This window comes from Lycium ferocissimum, unplaced genomic scaffold, assembly GCF_029784015.1.
Source record: "Lycium ferocissimum isolate CSIRO_LF1 unplaced genomic scaffold, AGI_CSIRO_Lferr_CH_V1 ctg5331, whole genome shotgun sequence".
NCBI lineage: Eukaryota > Viridiplantae > Streptophyta > Magnoliopsida > Solanales > Solanaceae > Lycium > Lycium ferocissimum.
In genome coordinates, this window is record NW_026725947.1 from 103,417 (window position 1) to 127,710 (window position 24,294).

Genomic DNA, 24,294 nt, shown 5'->3' on the forward strand with positions numbered 1-24,294 from the left:
TGAAATTACCCTTATTTTTCTTAGCTTAGCTTAGCTTAGCAGTAGTCGTAGCTTTCTCCTTTGTTTCTTAGCTCAAATTCAGTATCTGTATCAGTGGTATCAGAGCAATCATCCTCGCTCTGTGGGTATTCGTTAATGGCGTTCCAAAATCCTCTTTATGCTTCTAGTTTTAGTTCCAATTCTAATGCTTTACCATTTGGTGGTTATGGAGGAGATCCTTAAGGGTTTAGAAATATAGGGTATGGGGGTTATCATAGTGGGTATCAGCAACAATTTAATCCAACATATCCGCAGTGTGCATACCAACCATCGGACTTTTCCAATGGTTTCTCTAATTTCCATTCTTCTGCAGGTTACACGTGATATCTACAACAACTATACCAGTATGAGGAAGCACGACAACTATAATCCGCATCCGTATGCAAATTACAAACCCTATACCGATGTTGGTTACAGCTCTCCACCGTCGCTCCTACAGATTCATAATTTCAACGATATTGCAATCAAGGAGCAGATAGTAACTCCAATGTTGCAGGTAGAACACTCAGTGTTGATCCATATAAATTCTCTTCCTATTCATCCGAAGGAGATGGAAATCAATGGAAAAATTCATATACACAACCAGTTCTTTGACTTCCGATGGAAATACAATAGGGAGGAGGTCTTGTTCCTATAGAGGGCAAGAGCCTAAATGCGACTCGGTTAGAAAAAGACAGAGAAGAAAAGAGAAAGATTGAAATGATCACTTCACCTTCAGTCCTTGATGTGTATATCAAAAGGGGGATTTCAGAATATGCACACGAGGTGCTTGATAAAATGCCAACTGCAGGGGAGGTTACAATTGGTCTCACTAGTAGTAGTAGTAGTAGAACCCACAGTGAAAAATAAGTCACACCTGACAGGGCAAACTAGTAGCTCAGAAGTGGTTACTTTTGTTGCAGCTAATTTCAGTAATGCCGCAGTTGAAGAATTCTTAGCAAATGAGTCGATATTGGCGCATGTTGAACAATTGACTGTTGTTGGGTTGTCATTTGGAATCCCAGAAGCTACGCCGAAGGGGAATATATCAGATGTAGCCGAGCCATTGAAAGAAAAAGTGATTTCCATTTTCGGGCAGCAATCCGAAATAATGGATAGTCCGCCACTAGATGACGATTTTGATTTACCGAGTGAGTCCAAAAATTCTAGCAACAACAGTACCTTATATTACAATTGCCAGGTGACTTCCTCTCCTCCTACTTCGGGATTTGCGACGGATCTTATATCTCCTAATGAGATTTGTGCTCTCGAAACTCTTAATCCCGGCATTGTTATTGTAAACGAAGATACTAGCCCTATAAATATGGATTTGGATGCTGGTGCTTATTAGGCAGGGGAAGGGAATGAAAACTCTCGGATAACCAATGAAAGCACTGTAGATATGCTTTCTCATGCATATGAAGTTTCACAAAATTATGTTGAGCCAGAATCCTATTCCCCTTATTCTATGATTTTGCTTGGCCCCTGCTACAGCGATGATGAAACACCATTGAAATTGAAGATAGAGATGCTAAAGTTTTAGGAATCAATGAGGACCAAGTCTCCCACGAAAGTCCTCGGAAGGATAAAACTAAGGTTCTAGATCATGAGCTATCAGTAGTAGCTCCAATCTTGCTTTCATCGAACATTGTTTCCGATGATAGGGTGTTCACTTGTGAAGAGGTAGGGAATTCCATCATGACTTTCCAAGTTGTTGAGGATGATTATATAAGTTCCGAGAATGTAGCTGGAATCACTCATCATGTTCCTGCATTTGGTAACTATACTGATTGTGTTTGTCTTGTAAATCATCTACTAGAGAGGAGGAAGATATCGATTAAATTAGTCTATGATAATCGATGTTTTTCCAAGCAAAATTCAGATTTTTGGGTGCAATTTGGAAAGAATGCTGACAAGGAGAATGATTAGATTATGAACGAGAACGAGATTCACCTGCTTCTCAGAGCTGCTGTTACTAAAGGACTTAATTATTCCATTCTGCAACACCAAGTTCCTTCTTTAGATTTTTCCCCTGTTGCATCTGATGGTCCTAGTTTCATAGGAGATCTGATGAACAAATTGGTTGCGAAGGATAATGGGAAGTGTGACGCTGAAGATTGTTTCAGATTCCGCCAATTGGTAATATCATTATTCTTGGACTATATTTACAGTGATGCCTAATCGAGCTTCCTCCACTAGGTATTACTTCATCTAAGTTGGTAGAAGAGGTCAACAATTTGTAGCTATTACTTGTCAAGCTGAGTATTCTGAATGAGTTTAAGGTTGATTTGATGCATAACAAACATAATTGTTTTCAAAGATTGACATGCTACCTGCAAAATTGTACCAGAAGCAAACTTTCAAAATCTACCAGAAGTGAAATTTCTGTTAAGACACACACACTTTTTGTAGTTATTGCAATCCATATGACAGAGCATTTTTGACTGATAATTTATGGTCCGACGATAATTTCGGCATTCATATCTGTTGTGGGTCTGACACTGGACAGAGACTAAAAGCTAGTAAGTTCCCTCTAGTTTTGTTTGAGAATATTTTGATTGATACATGTATGTCAAAACTAGATGGCTGGACAAAGGGATAGGAATATACCACAGAATGATTGACAGGAACATGCTCACTGGGCTCGCGTCTCCTATACCACCTACTGCTGTTTATAATAGTCTTTTGAGATGCATTGGTTCTTTTGGCTCTATTGTATCTCTGACTAGCATCTTTATGAAGTTACTGCTTCCTTTCAATAAAGTGTGTGTGACTGTTACGGTCTTGCTTGGTTTTGCACCTACCCTTTCAGCTGCTAGTTCATCTAAGTAAAAGGAGAACCTCAAGCCAAATCCAAGTGATGGACCTCTCTTTCTGTTAGAGGTTTCAGGAGCAGAAGGTTATGGGGTTGTTCTTATTGGTGGGTTAACACGAATTCCAGCTGTTCTAGAAGTTGATATGATAACTGACAAGATAAAGGATATAAGGAAGAACATTTTGTGTGCAAGTACAGAGATTAGATTGTTGACATGGGGTGAAGGGAAGGTTTTTCCCCTTAGATGTGGCATTTCTGTTCTACACAAGGATGATGATTTTCTCATTCCCTTAGATGCCAAAAATAAAAGGAGTGATAAACCAGAAACATCAAGTGCCAAATTGTTTACATATATGAAGGGTGACTCTTTGCATATCCCGTTTGATCCTGACCAGTGTGGGAGCACTCTAAAAGTTCCAGCATCGCTGGAAGGTGCTTATTGCGTTGTTCTTCAAGTGCCAGCAGCAAAGGAGGGCATTTCACTTGAAAGGAACGGGGCATTTCTTAAAGGCAAACAGGAAGGTGTCAAGCTTCTTGAACTTCTCGGACTGCAAGTCTTAAAAGTAAATGTAGAAGGTGAAGTACTCTTTGCACAGTTGACTGGAGGACATGGTAATGTTTGTATTACTGCTGACAGTTATCCAATTTCCCTCGGAGCCAGAAGAATTATCAAAGGGAACATGCTTGCTGTGATGATTAATCTTAAGGAGTATAACGATTCCATTGCAAGATCTCTGGGAATCAGAGGTTTGTTTTAATTTCCAGTAGTAGATTTAAACCTTGTGGTTTCAGTCAATTACACTCCATGACGTATAGGACAGTGTTTAATCTGGGAAAATCTGTCCTTTGTGCTGAAGATAACATATTTTTTGGAAGCATCGTGATTAATATAAGTTGTTGGCTTTACTTCTCCGTTCCACCTCAGTTCTTGTACACTGGCGAGCACTTTCTGATGCTAACTGTAACTCGAATGAAGGTGTACGTGCTAATCATTCAAAACAGAAGGTTATTGGAGTATTAATCTTTCATGTTGGCTTTATGATTAGTTATACAGTCGCTTCGGCTATGATAATGATGGTTCTCATAGTCTCAAAGTATTCGCATGAGTTTTTGCCACTTTTTTTTTACTTAAAAGTAATTGGCATCCCTGATTACTTTGAGGTGTTCAGTGGTGAAAACTTGCACAAGGTGTATGAAAAGATCAAGCCAACTGATTTCTTAGTTTTAAGAGTACATACTGCTTTCACTGGATGCTCTGAGAGTACATTTTTCCGTCTCTCCTTCCTTGAGGGCAAGGAAGTTTTTAATGGGGGAGAACTGATAAGAGTTAAAATGGAAGAGGTTGGAGCTACCAGTGGAGCTTGTACAAGGGGCTTGCAGGGTTGCACTGTGAAGATAATGAGAGGGGTCGGCTAATTAGTTAACAAGTTCTACTTCTTGCATTTAAGGCCACTTAGCTAGTTTACTTTATTACTTAACTACCATTGTAAGTTTCTATTATTAAAGTTTAGTCCCCAGCTCCTAATTCACTATATGTACTGAGTTTTGCCCATTCGGAGGCTCATGAATGAAATTACCCTTATTTTTCTTAGATTAGCTTAGCAGTAGTCGTAGCTTTCTCCTTCGTTTCTTAGCTCAAATTCAGTATCTGTATCAGGAACAAAGAGAGAACTTCCTCTTTTTAAGATTTCTCGAGTCAAAACAGCTTCCCTTGCCAGCAACCAAGTGAAACATGCTACTTTGTATGGTATTTTCACTTTCCATATATGCTTCCAAAGCCAATGTTGCACCTGTTGATTACCTTGGTTCGAAAAATTTGTATGCTGAATTCACTTTAATTATATATTAACTGTCTTCTTTCCACCATAGTTTATCTACTCCATCATGAATGCCTTTGAACTCTTCCATCATTCTAAAGAATTCAGTCAGTATGTCAATTTCCCAGTCATTAAAATTCCTCCTAAACTGAGTGTTCCATCCTTGAGGAGTCCATGTTTCAGCTATAGACTTTTATTGATGTACAGCCAGCCCATAAATGTAAGGAAAGAGTCCTTTAAACTTCTATTGCCCAGCCATTTATCGTCCCAAAAGGATGATTTATCTCCATTGTTTACCTCTACTCTTGCATGATTCCTCAAGAAAGGCCATAATACTCTGATGGATCACCACAAACTAACTCAATAAGGGGTGCTTACCTCGCCGGTCATCCATTTGCTTTCTTCATCATACTATGTCTTGATGATGCTTGCCCAGTAAGATTGATTATCTTGAGAATACCTCCACAACCACTTCAATTTAAGAGCTTTACTCTGCAATTTGAGATTCCTGAAGCCTAATCCACTTTGTTTCTTTCCCAACATAACATTACACCATTTGACTAGATGAAATACCTTTTTGTCTTGATTTCCTTGCCACAAAAAAAAATACCTCCTAATCTTGTCAAGCCTTTGGCTGATCTCCACCGGAATGGGAAATATGGACATCATGTAAGTTGGTAGTGCATCCAACACTGAGTTGATGAGAGTGACTCCGCCTCCTAGAGAAATATATTGTGATTTCCATCTAGTTAACTTCTTTTCACACTTTTCAATCACAGAATTCCAAATACTCATGGACTTTGATTTAGCACCTAAGGGCATTCACAGATAAGTGGTAGGCAATGATCCAACTTCTCCACCTAAAATCCCAGTCAACTCCTCCATATTAGGCACTACCAGTGTTTTAAAAGGTGGGGGCGCGAGGCGGGGCGTTTTACGCAGCACGGGGCGAGGCGTAAGCCCCGAGACACGGGGCATAAGTCCCATGGATCTACGGGGCGTATGTCTCATGTATCTTCAATTTTATAATTTTATGACTAAAAAATAAGCAAATGTAAAGTTTCCATTAAAAATTCTGCAAATAAATCACCAATAATATAAAAACATTATTATAATGATTATTTGACAAGGTCACAACACAAAAAATGATAATAGATAATCTTTAAAATGAATCTTCATTCACTTCATCATCAATCTCCAAATCTATTAGTCCTTCCCACCCTTAGCTAATATTTGCACTGACTTTTATTTATACATTCAAAGAAGGAGAAGGGCCAAAAGTGTAAGAGCAATGACAAAAAATTGATGAAGTTGCATCAGGAACATAGTGCTATGAAATCTCTATCATATCAATTTCAGACATAATCATCTAAAAAAACTATTTATTACGGTGTTATTTTCAATGAGTTGCTTTCTTTATGTATATATTTTTTTTAAAAATCACTACAACATGATAACACAAAGTATAAATATTATTAAAACAATATTAAAAATCATAATCTATAGCAAAAATACTTTTAAAACAATAAATTTCAAATTTACGCCAGGGGTGTACGCCTTTACGCCCGGGGCTTAGCTTTTGCGCTGGGGACTTACGCCCCACATTCTAGGGCGGACGCCCTATGAATCTACAGGCCTTTCATTTGCGCCCTTGAGCGTTTTTGGTACGCCCCGCCCCGAGAATCGCCCCGAAAACGCCTCTGAAAACACTGGGCACTACATTGATTGGATACATGTGACTCTTTCTCCAATTAATGTGTAAGCCAGAAACTCCTTCAAATAGCACCAGGATTAATCCAAATATCTCTAGGTAATCTTCATCAGCATCACAGAAAATTAAGGTATCATCTGCATATTGGAGATGTGTGACTTCCATGTTGGCAATTAAGTTTGAATTTGTGGCCACCTCAAAACCCCTAATCCATTCATTGTTTCTTGCCATCTTAATCATATTGTTCAGGCCCTCCATGACTAGAATGAACAGGGAAGGAGACAAGGTCACCCTGCCTCAATCCTCTTTGAGCAGAGAAAAAACCTTCAAGTGAGCCATTGATTAGGATGGAAAACTTGACAGTTGAGATGCAAAATCTTATCCACTTTACCCATTTTCTCCAAAGCCCATACATGACAGTATCTTCAATAGAAAACCCCAATTGATATGCTCCTATGCTTTTTCAATGTCTAATTTGCAAAGAATTCCTGGTTCCTTTTTTGATTCTGGAAGCCACGGCTTCATTAGCAATTGAAATAGCATCCATTATTTGTCTCTCTTTAATAAAAGTCATCTATTGGATATCCACCAGGTTGCTTATTACTCCTTTCAGCCTCTCTGTTAACACCTTTGAGATCAACTTGTAGACGCTGCCTATAAGGCTAATGGGTCTAAAGTCTCTTAACTCCTTAGCTCCATTCTTTTTTGCGATCAAGGCTATATAGGTTGCATTATAGCTTTTCTTAAAAACTTCATGAGCATGAAAGTTTTTGAAAGTTTCCATGATATCATGCTTCAAAACATCTCAACATTTGATGAGGAAGCCCATTGTGTAGCCATCTGGGTCCATGGCACACATCTTTAGACATGACAACACCTCTTGTTCACTAAATTCACCTTGTAAAACTGCAATTTCCTCTTCAGTGATGACAGGACAATTGATCAAATTAAATGATGGCCTCCATCCATAAGTCTCAGAGTACAATTTCTGATAGAAATCAACAATTTCCCCCTTGATTCTTAATGGATCTTCCACAACTTCATCTTGGATCACAAGCTGGTCAACATGTTACTTCTCTTATGTGCATTGTCACTTTGTGGAAGAAACTGGTATTCTTGGCCAGTGGGAGATCCAGGAATTTTTTATTTTTATTTTTGAACAGTTAACATATCAATTATCAACACAGAAAACACACCAAAAGTGTACTTTCAGTAGTAATTATAAGTAGTAGTTAGAGAAAGCAAAACCTACCACCGAAAGCCCTATAAACAATCTAGAATACTAGTTATATCCTCTGCCTCTTGGGGGAATTCATGAATACACCAAAAATAGAAAAACACTAGACAATTCATCTTCAATTTCTGGAAGGTGATACTTTTGTCTTTAAAGCATCTTTGATTCCTCTCCTTCCATATTGTCCACCAGATGCAAGCTGGAACAATCTTCCATCTCTCCCTATGGTCCGACAAATTACCATCTCTGTTCCAGCATGCCAGAACTTCAACTGTATTCCTTGACATAGTCCAATTAAGCCCTCTCAAATTGATGAAGAACTGCCAAAGTTGTTCAGTAACTTTACAGTGAAGGAAAAGATGATTTATTGTTTCAGCTTCAGTTTCACAAAAAAAAAAAAAAAAAAAAACACCTGGAGCAAAGTTGTAAACCCCTTTTCATCACATTATCTTGTGTTAAAACAGCTTGTTTAGCCACTAACCATGTAAAGCATGCCACTTTGTATGGAATTTTAACTTTCCAAATCATTTTCCATTGCCAGAAACCAAGTTGAGGACTGATGTTTACTGATGCAATTATAGGCAGATTTGACTGAGAATCTTCCTTGCTTATCCTTCAACCAAACTAAACTGTCCACCTCATTGGAGTAATCCTTGAACTGTTCAAGAGTGTTATAAAATCCTATCAGCCTTTCCACTTCCCAATCATTGAGCATTCTCCTGAAGCTTAGGTTCCATCCCTGATTATCTCTAACTTCCATTATTGTTGCCTTCTGTTGTTGATTCAGAATGTAAATATCAGGGAACAAACTCTTCAGTGATTGTTGACCTACCCGGACATCATTCCAGAAAGATGTCTTCCCACCATTGCCTACTTTTATCTTTGAATTGTGCCATAGTCTAGGCCACTGATTCCTGATAGTTCTCCACACCCAACACCGTATGGATTCTTTACTTTCTTTGTTATCCACTGATTTTCCATCCTATATTTGGACATAATCGTTTCTTTCCATAAGGATTGTTCCTCTGAAGCAAATCTCCAATAACCATTTCTGCAGAAGGCGCTGATTCTCTAACCTCAAGTTCTTAATTCCCAACCCACCCCCCTGCTTGCTAGAGATAACTGTACACCAATCTACGAGGTGATGCTTCTTTGTCTCACACTTTCCTTGCCATAAGAAATTCCTTCTCGAAGTGTCCAGCTTCTTGATGACCTCAACTGGCATGGGGAATAAAGACATCATGTAGGTTGGCAAGGCATCTAGTACACTGTTGATCAAAGTTACTCTACCTCCGAGTGAGAGATATTGACTCTTCCAATTTACCAATTTCTTCTCGCATTTCTCCAAGACTGCATTCCAATTATTCATGGATTTACTCTTTGCCCCCAGTGGCATGCCAAGGTATGTAGTGGGTAAATCTCCTACTTTTCCTCCCAGAATGTTGGCCAGCCTGTTGATACCTGGAACTTCATTGACTGGATACACAAAACTTTTCTCCCAATTGATGTGGAGCCCAGAAATAGCTTCAAAAAGGATAAAGATAACTCTTAGTTGCTTCAATTGATCGCTCTCTACATCACAGAAAACTAGTGTATCATCAGCGAATAGAAGGTGGGAAATTGAGGGACCTTGAATGTCACCAGCATTGACTTTGAAACCCCTGATCTTGTTTATTTGAGCTGTTTTCAACATGTCACTGAGTCCTTCCATTGCCAAAATAAAGAGAAAAGGGGATAAGGGATCCCCTTGTCTCAATCCTCTCTCAGAAGAGAAAAAACCAGAAGGTGAACCATTGATCAAGACGGAGAACTTGACTGTACTGGCACAAAACTTTATCCACTTGATCCACCTGCGACCAAAGCCCATGTTCTCCAATGTTTTCCACAGGTAATCCCAGTTGAGATGATCATAAGCCTTTTCTATGTCTAGCTTGCATAGAATCCCAGGAACCTTGGATATCTTTCTCACATCCACACATTCATTTGCTATCAAAATAGCATCCATGATATGCCTCCCCTTGATGAAAGCCATTTGCTGAGCATCCACTATCTTAGACATCACTTTCTTGAGCCTTTCAGTCAAGAGCTTGGAAATGATCTTGTAGAAACTGCCGATTAGGCTAATTGGTCTAAAATCCTTCAACCCTAAGGCTCCCACCTTCTTGGGGATCAAGGTTATGTAGGTAGCATTAAAGCTCTTTTCAAAATAACCTTGCGTATAGAAATTCTGAACAGCAGCTATCAGATCACTGCTTACCACATCCCAACAATGGATGAAGAATGCCATAGAAAAGCCATCTGGGCCAGGCGCTTTATCCCCTGCACATGACATGACACAATCTTTTATTTCCTGTTCTCCAAACTGGCTCTGAAGTAAAACATTGTCCTCCTCATTTAACATAGATTGTTCTCTCGGATTGAACTTTGGCCTCCATGGTTCGGTTTCGGTGTATAAGTTCTGATAGAAGTTGGTGATTCTCTCTGAAATCTCTACTAGATCATCTACCATGGCCCCATTGATCAACAAACTATCAATGTTGTTGTACCTCTTGACAATTGGCAGTTCTGTGAAAGAATTTGGTATTTATATCACCCTCTTTAAGCCATAGAGCCCTGGATCTTTGCCTCCATGCCACTTCTTCCCTTTTAACAATCTCCTCAAACTTTACTGTTAGAACTGCCTTCAAATAAGCCTCATCTTCAGACAACATTCTTTGTTCTTGAACCATTTCTAAGTCAGACAATTGATTGAGGACACTTTGCTTTTGTATACCCAAATTGCCTTGAACAGTTTTGCTCCATTCTTTTAACTTCCCTCTAAGATTTTTCAATTTGCTTGCTAATTTAAAATCTGGCCTACCTTCATAAACCCCTGAATCCCACCATTCTTTAACTTTATCCTTGAAGTTTTCCGTCTTCCGCCACCAGTGCTCAAATTTAAAATAAGAACTTATCCTTTCCCAGTTACCACATTCCAGCATCAAAAATCTATGATCAGAGGTGACTCTCTGAAGAACTGATTGCTTAATGTTTCTGAAAGAGACTTCCCACTCTTCTGAAATCAAAAACCTGCCCAATCTTGCAGCAATATCATGATTTTCCCCTTTTTTCCAAGTGTACTTGCCACCTACTAGAGGTAAATCTTCCAGTTCCATATCCACTATAAATTCTGAAAATTCTTCCATAGCTTTGTTAAACCTATTACAATTCTTCTTTTCTGATGGGAATCGTACGGTGTTGAAATCTCCAGCTATCACCCAAGGACCATCCAAGAAGCTTCTAACAGCCCCCAATTCCCACCACACCTCTTCCCTTTCCTCTCTACCATTTGGAGCATACACACTTGATAAATGCCCGCAGAAATCTTGTGTTTTGCCGCAGAAATCTTGTGTTTTGCCGCTGAAACTTACAGTAATACAGTAGGATCCCACCTCACAAATTACTCCCTCCCAGATACTACTATCCCACACTAAGATAATCCCACCTCTAGTAGCACTAGCCTCCAGTTGAGCATACTTCACCCTCCTTATTAGCCCATAGATCTTTTACAATTTCCCCTATATCCCCTTCCAGCTTAGATTCCTGAAAGCAATATACATCAGCCCTCCATGAACTCACCATATTTTTAATCTTAGGCCTCTTCCTTAGATCATTGAGGCCCCTCACATTCCAAGACACAATTTTAACCTTCATTATCTTTGTTTATAAAGCATCCCCCCTACTTGTGCCGAAGCTCACAAAGTTAATGGCCGGCTCCAAACTCTTCAATTCTTTGGATCCCTTGCATTTTGGAGTCACTGTCACAAGATCAGCAGATTCATCGTTCATAATTTCTCTTTCCATCTATTTTCATGAATAATTCCAAGGCCACATGTTCACACCCCTGGAAGTGCACCCCAAATTCGTCACTCATTCTGAGAATGTTTTGTTGAACAAAACACGGAATCGCAGCTGTTGGTTCCATAAATTCTGCTCGATCGGTAGAATTCAATGGTAATACTTCCTCGACTACGATAACCCCCTCTTCTTTTTTTTCTTCCACTTGTAAACTTTCTTCTGCTAGCACCTCCAGAAGAGGTAGATCATCAACCTGAATGATCGACATCGCATCCTCATCTGTTTGCATGTCATTCTGTTCACGGACATGGCGAAATTTTCCTTCGTCGATATCTGCAGGTAATTGAATTTTCAATGGGGTTGCCTCCTCAATTGAAATAAACCTCTCTTCCTCGTTTATCGAAATTTGCATGGTATCAATCTCTGTTGAATCAGCCCCTGTCGGCACAGTATCAGCCACGAGAAGTTGATCTTCTTGTAACTCTGCGTGTCGTTCTTCACCTTCTGATGTCACTGGATTATTCAAAGTTGGAATCAGCGCAGTTGACTGAATGTGCGACTCTATTCTCCTCTCTCTGTTAGTGTTCACTTGGATTTCAATTGTGACTGGATCTTTCAATTGGGCTTCCTTCTCAAATATAATTGGGATTCTCAGAGTTACTGGGTCCAACTTTGTTGGGCTTAATTTTGGGCCCAAATACTGCTGCTGATTTAAGAGCCCGGAAGGGTTTTTAATTCCTTCTCTATAAGTTGACCCCCCACGTGCCTTTGAAGCCACCTTTCCCCCATCGATTGACGTGCCCACGTGCCCTGACAAATTCACAGATATTTCAGCCCTCACATCTCTATCAAAGAAAGCTGGCATTGTACTATTATCCAGTGGATACTTCAAAGTCTCTCCATTTCTTCTTCGTTCAGCTTTCACCGTCACCGGAGCCTCCACCCATACCGGGATGTTGTAGGTTAAACCTTCGTTCTCGACTTCAATCTCTCTGGGAATCGCCTTTCCACTCCCCTTCACTTTGATTCGAGCCCAGTGAAGATGATTTCTCAGAGTTGTCTCGGAGTTGTCTCCTCCTCTGTTTCCATGAAACCGCCACAGCAGTTTCCTATCTCTTCAATTATCTTCTGTGACCAGAGATTCAGTGGAATACCAAGCAATCTGATCCACACCCAGTCCCTATTGATTTCCTCCGGCCAGCATCCGATGGTAGGATTCCACCATTGAAGTTGCAGCTTTTTCTTCTGCCAACTCCAATCTCCGGACATAACATCCTCTGCATCTTTTCTTGATGGAAGCTCAAAGAGAAACTGAGAGTCATTCATGCTAAACACATTCACTCCAAAGGTTGATTTCCAAGTGTTACCAGCCCATTTCCTCACATCATTCAAAGTTGGCGTTTCTTTTGGTGGGAACTGAAACTTTCCAACCAGGCATCTGCTTAACAAATCTGAATTTGGCTTCGCTGAACCCCCAGTCACAGATATTTTGTTGTGTCTAGCAGTGATCTGTGCAGTTTTTGTCTCCTCAATCATCCATCTGCTGTTATTGAAAGCCTCTTTGTACGAGGTTCCTGTTTGTATGTTTCTACCGGGGATATAGTCCTTTACTCTGTTTGTCTCATTGATGAAGTTACTAAACTTTTGAGCAATTTTCCCCCATCCCTCTTTAAAGGGTACCTCTGGTGTATTAACGATAGATTTATTTCCTCCTTGAATGGCTATGAAGCCTACCGCTTTCATTGTATTTAAGCGTACAAAAGAACTCTGAGTAATGGTCCTTCGTGTGCCATCTCTTTACTATCTTCCTCTTTTCTTCTGATGCTGCATTGAAGACAAACACCAACCACTTCATGACACTAATAATGCTAATAGTAACTTTTCTCATTAAATGTCTGCTACGTTTGATCCAGTCGAACCATACTTCAGAACCTGAATGTCTCCTTGTAATGTCATATGATTTAAAATCTGCATTGTAGAAAATCCTATCTTCCCCCATATCTATTGAAATTCCGGCCAGAGCTGCCGGATAATTTCCTCTGAAAAGCGTTAATACTTCAAAAAAAGACTGAACTAACAGACCTCAAAAAAAGTGCCTGAGAGAGAAACCATTATCAACGTTTATATTTAATACTTCCTCAACGTTTTTTTACGGATCCAGGATTTTCACTCAGGGGGTTTGAAAAAAACAACAAAAGCTAAATATAAAAATTAATGTTGTTGATGGGAATCGATCCTAGGATGCTAGAGACAATTTTGAACACCCTGGACCGCTTGAGCTAACCTTTAGCATATGTTCAGGGTGTTCAAAAGTTAATATATATATGTACATAAACACAGAAAATCTATCCTATATATACACTGTAACTTTTTGCCGAGGGTGTTCTGAACACCCTCACCTCCACTTAAATCCGCCCCTGTTCTTTGCCCCCTTTTTGAGCCATAAAGCCCTAGATCTTTGTCTCCATGAGATTTCTTCATTTTTAATGTGTTCATCATATTCCATCAAAAGAGAAGCTTTCAAGACTAATTCCTCTTCTGATAACACTCTATTCTCCTGTATTGCATCAAAGGTAGCCAATTGACTCAAAAGCTGAGTCTTTTGCATTCCCAGATTTCCTTGACAAGTTTTACTCAATTCTTTTAGCTTGACTTTTAATGCTTTAACTTTGCAAGCTAAAATATAGTCAGGTTTGCCTGTGAAAATAAAAGAATTCCACCAGGTTCCCAGATCCACATTGTAGTGAGAGAGGGAGATGATCAGACTCCAGTCTCTGCAATACAGACTGCTTAATATTCCTGAACCTGTCATCCCACTCTTTAGAGATTAGAATCCTGTCAATTCTAGAAGCAATTCTACTATTACCTCCCTTGAGCCAGGTAAAGCATCCTCCTTCTAGTAGAAGATCCAAAAGTTCCTTGTCCTCTATAAAATCTGAAAATTCCTCCATTGCAGGGGTCCTCCTTCTGCAATTCCTTTCCTCAGATGGAAATCTTGTGACATTGAAATCACCACAGACAACCCATGGACCATCAAACATACCCCTAACAGCTCCTACTTCCTCCCACACATGCTCCCTCTCAAATCTGCAATTTGGAGCATATACTCCAGTTATGTGGCACTCAAAATCTTGAAGAAGTGCCACAAACTTGCAGGTTAGAGTATATGATCCAGTTTCCAGAATATCCCCTCTCCACGCTCTACTATCCCACGACATCAGAATTCCCCCTCTAGTGCCACTGGCTTGTAGGTTACTTGAAAACATGTCTTTTTTAATAATCTTATATGGTTATTAATTTTAAATTTTGTGCTAAATCATGAATCGATCAGGATACACGTGCAACGCACGTGTCGAGAAACTAGTAAAGTAAATAAGTGTGGAGCCCATATTGTGTACCTGGGTAGTAGAAACGACGCGAGCAAGAGCTTTTACCATACTCTCAACTACATTTGTGTTCTTCGGATGCCTGCATGCAATCAAATACACCCACATATATATATAAAAAAAAGGAGAACTGGAGAATAGAGGAACAAGGTATCTTCTAGACAGGTAAAATCAATTATATTAATGATGGAAGCTAGCACCAATTAGATGCCTAGGATTACAGAACTTTTACCCAATCTAAACCGGGCATGAAATGGTACAAGAACCTAATAAATTGTTCACTTCAGATATAGCTTTCTGTTTACGTCATAGATATAGGCTATACATTTATATGTTAGACTATGTATAGCTTAAAACTTGCCCTCAGAACACATATTGTTGCTTTCTTGCCATAAATTTCACAGCACATAAAGTTAACCCCACACTTGCTATCTCAAAGGCACAAAATTCCTATAAACCAATTCAGAAACTTCAGGAGTGGGAGGAGCAGCTTCTTGGTATTGCATGTAGTGATCACCTCCATGCCATGGTTGAAAACGAAAGCCTGATAACATCTTTAGCAGCGTCCTTGCAACTTTGACTTCCACGATCTCCACAAAAGAGATGCATGAAACAATCTAATTCTTCTTTTTCCCCACTGAGCAGCCTACTTTTTGAATTTACATGGGATCTTGAGATAGGAGAAGTTAGATTTTGCTTTCAATGGAAGATAGAAGAGAAGCAATCATTGTGAAGTGGATTTGAGGCGTTGGGCACATAACATTTGTTTCTGTGACACGAAAGAGAAAATAAAAGAGAACTTGGCTTCATTATTCCCTAAACCTATTGGGGTTTAAACATCTATGTTTACATGTTTTAAAAAGGAAAGGAAATCACTACCTAATTAGGATAGGAGTAAATTAAGCCACTTTTATATTTATATATACTCTAGAAAATTTACAAGGATTCTAACACTCTCCCTCAAGTTGGAGCATACAAATTTTATGTACCAAGCTTGCTGCATATATAACCTATTCTAGACCGGGCAGTCAACAGGTGTTATCTATGTATGGAGAATGTGGAAACTGTCAACCACCTGTTTTTACACTGCCCAGTTGCCACTGACCTTCGGTGCTCGTTCTACTGTATTTTTGGCTTGAATTGGATCATGCCACCGAATATGAGAAGGGCTCATACGAACTGGAGCTTATAGAGAGTTGATAAGACCATCAAAAATACCTGGCAATGATCCCTACAAGTATTTTTTGGTGTTTATATAATGAGAGGATAGTAGATGTTTTGATGGAACCTCAACTCTAAATCACTCTCTCGAAGCTAAATGCTTACTCAATCTTTTTTGCTGGATTAAGTTAAAATACTGTAATTATAAGTACTGACCATTTTTTGGATATTGTTAGCCCCCTTGTCTTAGATTAACACACTGAAAAGGGACCAACAATTCTTTTTGTTTCTGTATTTCAAACTCTAACTATGCATCTACCTGATGCTTTCTTGTTAATGAAATACCTTACTTCATCGGAAAGAGAATGTGACTATGACTACAGATACAAAACCTGAATACTTTGCGGTGCGGAAAAAACACAAGTAAATCACATAATTTCACAATCTAGGGGGTGACGTAAGAAAAGCACATGATCACATTTATCTGCAAAAGGTAAGTTTCATCCAAAAATTATCCGCAAAGTTTCATCCAAAAAATTATCCGCAAAAAAGTTATCTGCAAAGAAAAATCCAAGAATCAAAAGGTGAGAAAAACCTACATGTCAAAATTAAGGAAAAGAATCCGCATAGTGCGTGCTTCCACACAAAAGCCCTGCCAAATAAGCAAAGTTACTATGAATTAGATTAGATAGAAGTTAGTATTCATTTGAGTACTTACAGATTCAGTCTAAAGGTTGGAAGCAATAACTACAGGAATTTTTATTTTTATTTTTAAAAAAGAAGATTTTGGAAATACCCTCAAGATTTCAAGAACAAGAATGCGATGCCACAAAGGTAAGTCTAGAGATATAACCCTCACCAACATGCTGAGAAATACCTGTACAGAAAAGGATTGACCAGTTTAGCAGTGTAAGATACTCGTAGACAGGAAATAAAGTTGCCAATCAAAAAATAACAAATAAATAGGAATATAGCTTAAATTCAGCAAGACTAATAGATCAGCAGATTTGTTAATAAATCTGACACCAGACAAAGTAAGCATGCTCTGCTAAACTAGAGAAGGAGGAGCAAAAAGTGTATAGTAAAGTGGAGTAGAGAAGTGAAGAAAGAAATACAAGTAGTGGTAATTTTGTACTGACACGCCACAAATCTTTTAACGAATACAGTTCATCAAAAAAGATTTACCGAGATTTAGGTTAGGGGTTTTTCTTTTTTGTTTCCGATAAGGGATCTACGGTTAATTATGATTTATTTTCATCTATCCCCTCCTATCTAACATTATGCATCACAACTGTAAGTGTTGTTGAAGTGTGTGACCATCCCATCTAAAAGCTTGAGCTATTAGAGAGGGCACACTTTTATTCACTTAATTATATTCTCAACACGCCCCTTCACGTGCGGGCCTGATTCTGTGGCCAAGTACGTGGAAATTCTTTTTGACTATGGGTGGCGGTGAGATTCCATCTCAGGACCTCTGCCTGCTTAGTGAGCACCTCTGCCTGCTCTGATACCATGTTGTTAGAAGTGTGTGATCATATCAATTAAAAAAAGCTTAAGCTGCTAGAGAGAGAATATTTTTATTTACTTAATTACATAGTAGGACATTCTATACAATTATAGAAGATATTGCAAGTTGGTGAAAAATCAAAAATCCTGGCACTCATTTTCTTCATTAGTTCTCCATTCTTTCCTACTATCCACTTTCTGGCTCTTTTCTTAATCCTAAGTCCTAACCTCCTACTTTCTTCCACTTTGTATACTCTCTATTTCTTTATCAATATTCTCTGTTAGGTTCTCTTGAATATCCCTATATCAGCATTATCTTTTTCTCTTTCTTTTAAGGTGTGAGAAATAAAGAACATGGGAAAGAATATTGAGAGAAAACCTAAATGATGATTCCATCAAGCTATCGTGTTTAAATAGTAAATGTACAAGTCCTACAACAGGAAAGAAACTATTCTGACTAACTAGTTGTAAGAAAGAGTCAAATCTAATTAGTTCTCACTTGCAAAAGAATTCGAGCATTCAACAACCTTAAAGAAATAGGTGGAGCAGATTAGAACAATATAACTCCTTTGAAAACCCGCACACAACCGATGAGGGAGGAGTGTAGCATACTCTTAACACCCTCCCACACGTGTAACCAGATTTTAGGGTTTACACGTGGAGTTGGTCTATTTTTAAGTAGAGAGAGAGGAGGCTTAACGGGCCGAAGTGGGCTAAGGTAGAGGGAGACAAGTTAGGCTCAACAAGCTTAAATGAGTGGGCTTGGAGCAATGTCAGTGACTCGCTGGGCTAATTTGAGAGAGAACAAGATGTGGATTTTCAAACACCTGCATCAGTGGTAAATTCATATGATACATCTATAATGGTAGTATTTTGCAAGTTTTATCTTGATCCCCAAAAAAAAAAAAAAAAAAAAATGGGTAGTACAGACAATTCTCAGAGTAGACCAAGAAGTCTTCTATCTTTTGCAACGAGGTTATCTCATGTGCCGGCGTGTGCGAGCCCTTCTGACCACTTCCTTGCAAGAATCCCTCTACTGTGGGTGTCGCCTCTTTGATCTACTTCGACCCATCCACCTTCTGAAACATTCCGACCACCAGAGCTCTATTTCGAGAACGTCAATCCACTTTCCGGCGAGGTACTCTTTTCCGGCAAAGATTTCTCTTGTTGCTGGTTACTTTTAACACTATCCCGTACTTGAGATCATATAGTACTTGAGAGTTTTCTATTTTTTTAGTTTCTAGTTGCTCAATACTTCTCCATCTGCTTCATTCTTATTGCTCTCTCTATTTTCTAAAGAACCAATATTTCTCTTCTTCTATCATGGGTGATACTATGGGGAATGAAAATCAGATTGATAAATAGATGCACAACAGTGAGCCCTTTTCATCTCCGTCAAATATTTAACAAACTCTGGTTGTTAGATTTTATGGGAAAAGTCAAAAAAAAAAAAAAAACTCCAAAAAAGTCTCGTCAAATATCATAGACCGCAACACCAAAAAGTGCACCAGACACCACAAAAAGATAAAAAGTAGCAGAAACTGCACCTCAAAAAATTGCATGCACCACACTCCAAAGATAGACCAAAAAGGCGAACTTAAAGAACCAAAACTGCTTAGGAATATATCTAAGGGACAATGTTAAACCTAACCCAAACATAAAGGACCATTTTTGTCATTTTCTCAAATAGTTGAATGAACAAAACCTACAATAAGAAAGAAAATATTCTGACTACCTCATTACAGGAAAGAATCAATCTGATTAATTTTGACTAGTCCTAATTGATATAAATTATCATTTACAATATTCCTTTTTTGAGAAAAAAATGACAAATAATATATCATTTACAATATTCTTAACATAAGGCAATTAGTCTGTCAGCATACATTGAATTTCTTCTCAGAAAGAATCCATAATGACCACTACAAGGGACAGCAAATGTCATAAAATGGTTTAAATTCTACCTCGGATTCAGTGATAAGTGAAGAACTGTAAAGCCTGATTATGTTGGCTACTGAACGCAACACCAGACGCCGGAAATAAGGTTCTCCAGATTCTCCTTCAAGCTGTTCACAGGATAATGTATAAGATACAAAGTAAATAAAGAGAACCAGATTCTTGAGAAGAAAAGCAGTTTAAAGTTTATGCTTATATCTGCTTCGCTGAGACTAAATTACAGATGGAAGAACTATCACCTCAGTATCAGTACGAAGTGATGTCATTAGAAGTGAACATATCTTGCGACGGAGAACCTGCTATTTAGAAGCTACCAATTAGAGAATGGATATAATCAATATAACTAGAAAGAAAGACGATATCCCTATACCTCTTCAAAAGGAACCAATGCTCTGAACAACACCACATAATTAGATAAAATAAACCTGAAAAGCAATGAAGCAACATAAGTAAAATCAAAATCATAGAAACCTATTATATAAGTTAGTCAACAGCTACAACAAACTCTTTCACTCATTTAGACCATCTATATAAACATGTTTCCTTAGTTGCCTTCTCTATCTTTTTTCTTCTTCTTATTTTATTTTTTATATTTTTAGAACAAGTCAATTAACTCAAATTTTTTTAAAAGATTGCACAAGATATTGCCAAAAACTACCCAAAAACTCCATCTACAAACGCTGGATAAAATACTACAGCTGCTTCTTTAGCTCATGCTCTGAAGCATGGCCTACTCTTATTGCATCAAGGTTCTCAAGTCATGGACAATCAAATGAATCAACTAAGTGCAGACGGGTGAGGGACAGGACCATTATCCACCGAGTTACGAAACATGCGTCAGCTGGCCCACAGAAATTTCTCGTTTATTTATATATGCATATAACGTACAAAGAACAACTTATGTCAATAACTTAATCCTAATATACACTTTGGAAAAGAATGGCAGACTTTCAAAACTCTACTAGTTAGGGGATCTAGGAAACTAATGTATTTCTCAAAAGTTGAAAAGTAACAGTTTTTACAAGCTCAATGTACCAAGCACAACATTATTTTTGAAGAGGTAAGTATTACAATGCTCCACAGTCATGTGATACACTTCACAAGCATCCAGCCGAATCCATGTTTAAGGGGGAAGAAGTATTAATTTAAAGGTTAGATCATTACTCAAGTATATCAAGTGCAAATGTCCGTTGAATAGAACTGACACGTAGCCAGACAGCCTGAAGTATAAAACAGACATAATATCAGCGAGGAATCTAAAACTTCTATTTGTAACAGAAACCACAATTACAATGAATCACTTTCAGAAAGCAGACAGTCAAAAGAATTTGAACATCTTTCAAACCGGAAGAAGAACCACTCATATCGGCACATACAGATCCACCTGCAGCAAGAGCTGTCAGGTCCTCAAGTAACCGAAGTGCAAATTTTCCAGATTTAGTTAAGGTATCCCTCATCAGCGATGGACCTCCAGAAGAAAACTCTTGCTCCAATGACCTGTTCAAGTACGTCGCAGAAATTGAAATTCGTAAATCATAACATCATACTTCATAAGACAAGTAAGCAATTTCTTTAAACTACCAATTAGAACAACGACTAACATAGACTTCTTAAATGCCAGCAGAATAGTTTACACAAAGCAAAACATTCTTTCATTAAGAAAGGAAGACTCAATCAATAAGAAAGAGAGTACAACAAAAGGACAAGATGTCCTCGAGGAAAAATACTTGAAATATAAGGATTAAACGACTAAAGTTCATCATGATCACCCATGGATTGGTGTAGTTGCAATACTAAAAATGACTTAATATGCCGGCATAGACAGAGGAAACACAAGGCATAGACAGAGGAAACATAACACACTGTTAACACAGTAGGTATGTTCAGAAAGCAAAGACAGGCTAGACCACCCAATAGTCATCTTTGAGCTCTTTTTATTAGTTTGGCCAGGGAAAGTTGGACCATGACAGTACACACAGCAGATCTCTTAAGTTGCTGGATCAGAAGGGGGGTAGTAAAAGCCAGAAGATATGGTGGAGAACAGTCCTGGAACATATGGAAGGAGAGAAATGGTAGAATTTTTTAAGTCAGATCCAATTCCATTCAAAAGATCAAATGGAATTGTATTAGTTCCTTATGTTTTTGGTGTAAAGAGCATAGTATGGATGATGAAATACAGATAGTGGATCTCATAGAACTTTTGTAATCAATACCACTCTATACCACACTTTTTGGAGGTTGCCATCCTTAATGCTAAGGAATACAAAGTTACCAGTTTCAAAAAAAAAAATGAGTTGCTAGACATGCAGAGAAGAGGACCGAAAAATCTAAATCCATTATAATATCAAGATGTGTACTTATCATTTAAATAAAAAGTTATCAGGATGTGTACATACTCTAGATGATTTATATTGCGGTTAACATCACTAGTAACCGAACTGCTACGAGAAATGTACACGCCAGAGCAACATTTCCCGGCTGGAAGTGACTCAGTAGAAATCACACGATCAAATATCAATGCTACAGCTTGCCTAAAAGTTGCAGCAGCAGTACTGAAACAATTTGCCAAGTATGAGCACCCAAATGAAACAAGACATAGAAACTGAATACATTGAACTTTCACCCTTTAAACTCACTTTCTCACACTATCAGAGGATCTATTGTTTTCAAGAAGGTGAAGGATGATAGCAAGAGCTTGAGCGGTGTAATCCTGAAAGTTAAAGAAAAGTTAATGCATATCCATCTTGTAAAGGAACACCAACCAGAACTCTCCCAAAATACAACATATCCCACGTTAAGAAGGAAACTGGGAACTGTTGAAGGAATTAAAAGAAGGATTTTTCTTAAGCTCCAGTGCTTCCTTCCTTATATTACATGTTATCACATACTCACTAGCTACAACCTAGGCTTTTATCATTCTCTAATACACAGCGGTATGTTTTTTCTGTTTTATACATATCATGTTTCACAATGAAGTTTTGAGCAACATTGAATACTCACATAAAAGGTGTTAGAACAAAGTTATGGGCTGTCAATCACATTAGACAGAAAACTAAAGATATTACACATGGAGTCAACAGGTAAAGGATATTGTTTCCCATCACATGCCCTCACAAATTCCGGTCTTTTTTTTTTTTCAAAAGAAGAGACAAAACTAGATTAAGCATAAATGGATAACAAGAGGCAAGCAGGTAGTAAATAAATAAAGAATTACCTCATTATCAGGTTGTAAACGAGATTGAAAAATAATGAGGATAGTCTGCAAGGTCTTAAGTTGAAGACTCTCATCAGGCATTTCCCCGTGCTGTGAAAAGATTAAGAGGAAGGAGCAGCAGCTTTATATGTATGATGATGCAAATATAGAGAAGCAGTAGTTTGAACAGTGAGAATGGCAGGGTCTTACATGTTTGAGAGTGTCGAGAATCTCCTTCAAAGCAGAAGGAGCAACTACATCGTGAGAAATGAGTTTCTGGAGAGAAGAAAGTCCAATAACACTCATTTTAACACTCCTAACTTGACAGGCCATCAAAAATATCTTTAATATATCCTCGTTATCTGCTATCTCACTCGGGCTCGACATACATCTTAACTGCATATACAACACCAAAACCAATTCAAGTTCAAAATGTTGAAAATATATATGAATTAAATATATTTGAAGAAGGAAGAAAGGTTACCTTCAAAATAGCGTGCTCGGCAGCATCTTTGACAGCAGGATATCGGCGTCGAGCTTCTGCAGATAAAGCTCGAAGATCTGACTCCAACACTCCCATCAAAGCCATCTCTAAGATCTCTCCTAAATGAATCAAACAAACAAACACTTGGAATAAAAATTATGCATTGTTCAGATCTCCTTACTGTGTGCTTTCGTCTTGACACGGTAGAATACAAGCAAATCCACTGTCGTTTGGAATATCACCAGATTGATCAATTTTCTCAAGTAATTTCACCCCTAGCCTATTTAAAGTGCAGCCACCTTTTTATAGAAATTGTATTTGTAGCCACTTACGGATTTCAACATCAAAATCACCATTGTTGTAAGGGGATCCTGAATTTCAAGGATAAAAATTGTTTTAAGAGCCTCGTTGGCTAGCGGCTAAAAACGCCTCTTTTGAGAACTGCTATTTAAAAAATATTTTTGGTGATAAGTAATTTGTGTTTGGCTAATTTATTTAAAAAGTATTGTTCATTGCTTTTAATCAATGGATTGTGTTTGACTAATCATCTTGGAAAAAAAAATTGAGTGTCAAATTATGATAAAGGATAAGTATTAATGAACGTTTACTGTCAAGATTATTTTATTTTTATTTAACTAAAATTTAAAAATACATATTAAAATTTTCAATTAATATAATACATAGACATATAAAAAATATATTAAATATTGATATAATATAAACACGATGATTTAAATATACTAAAAAGCTACAACTAAAACAAAATTCAAAATCATTCCACAAATTGAAATTCAACACAAAGAATTATTCATTGAAAATTAATGGATTAATGACAGATGTACTTGGTAAATATGTATTCATGGTAGGGATATTTTTGTCTTGAAAGAAATAATTTTCTGCTTCTGCTTCTTGCAAGAACCTCTCCAACAGCAGAAAAACTGCTTCTGCTTCTACTAAAAAGCATTTTTACTAATTGGCCAAACACCTCAAATATTCAAAAAAGTGTTTTTTCTAAAATTTTAAAAAAAAAACGCTTTTGGCCTCAAAACGGCTAGGCCAAACAGGCTATAAAACAATTTGTATCATTGAAAAAGCTTGAAAACATTATCAAGGATGATGATTAGCAGCCTGTTTGGATGGGCTTATTTTAAGCGGGCTTATAGCCAGAAATTATAT

The 24,294-nt window shown here is 38.0% G+C and overlaps 1 protein-coding gene across 5 annotated transcripts in view; it reads right to left on the reverse strand.

Annotated features, from left to right (window-relative positions):
* LOC132044850 (uncharacterized) overlaps positions 1 to 23,524 on the reverse strand; it is a 69,437-nt gene extending 45,913 nt beyond the window's left edge. For 2 of the 5 annotated variants that reach the window (XM_059435387.1, XM_059435386.1), the window contains exons 1-13: positions 23,119 to 23,524; positions 22,845 to 23,030; positions 22,656 to 22,745; positions 22,078 to 22,151; positions 21,838 to 21,993; positions 20,818 to 20,938; positions 20,606 to 20,661; positions 19,812 to 19,866; positions 19,681 to 19,737; positions 19,450 to 19,551; positions 16,776 to 16,856; positions 16,579 to 16,631; positions 14,831 to 14,900 (exon numbers count right to left, since the gene is read on the reverse strand). In XM_059435387.1, coding sequence (XP_059291370.1) covers positions 14,831 to 14,900; positions 16,579 to 16,631; positions 16,776 to 16,856; positions 19,450 to 19,551; positions 19,681 to 19,737; positions 19,812 to 19,866; positions 20,606 to 20,661; positions 20,818 to 20,938; positions 21,838 to 21,993; positions 22,078 to 22,151; positions 22,656 to 22,745; positions 22,845 to 23,030; positions 23,119 to 23,223 — 1,206 coding nt within the window. In that variant the 5' untranslated portion in view covers positions 23,224 to 23,524. Of the gene's footprint in view, positions 1 to 14,830; positions 14,901 to 16,578; positions 16,632 to 16,775; positions 16,857 to 19,449; positions 19,552 to 19,680; positions 19,738 to 19,811; positions 19,867 to 20,605; positions 20,662 to 20,775; positions 20,939 to 21,837; positions 21,994 to 22,077; positions 22,152 to 22,655; positions 22,746 to 22,844; positions 23,031 to 23,118 lie in introns of those variants that run through there. The other 3 variants (XM_059435385.1, XM_059435388.1, XM_059435389.1) reach the window with 3 other exon arrangements.
* Positions 23,525 to 24,294: the final 770 nt, after the last annotated feature.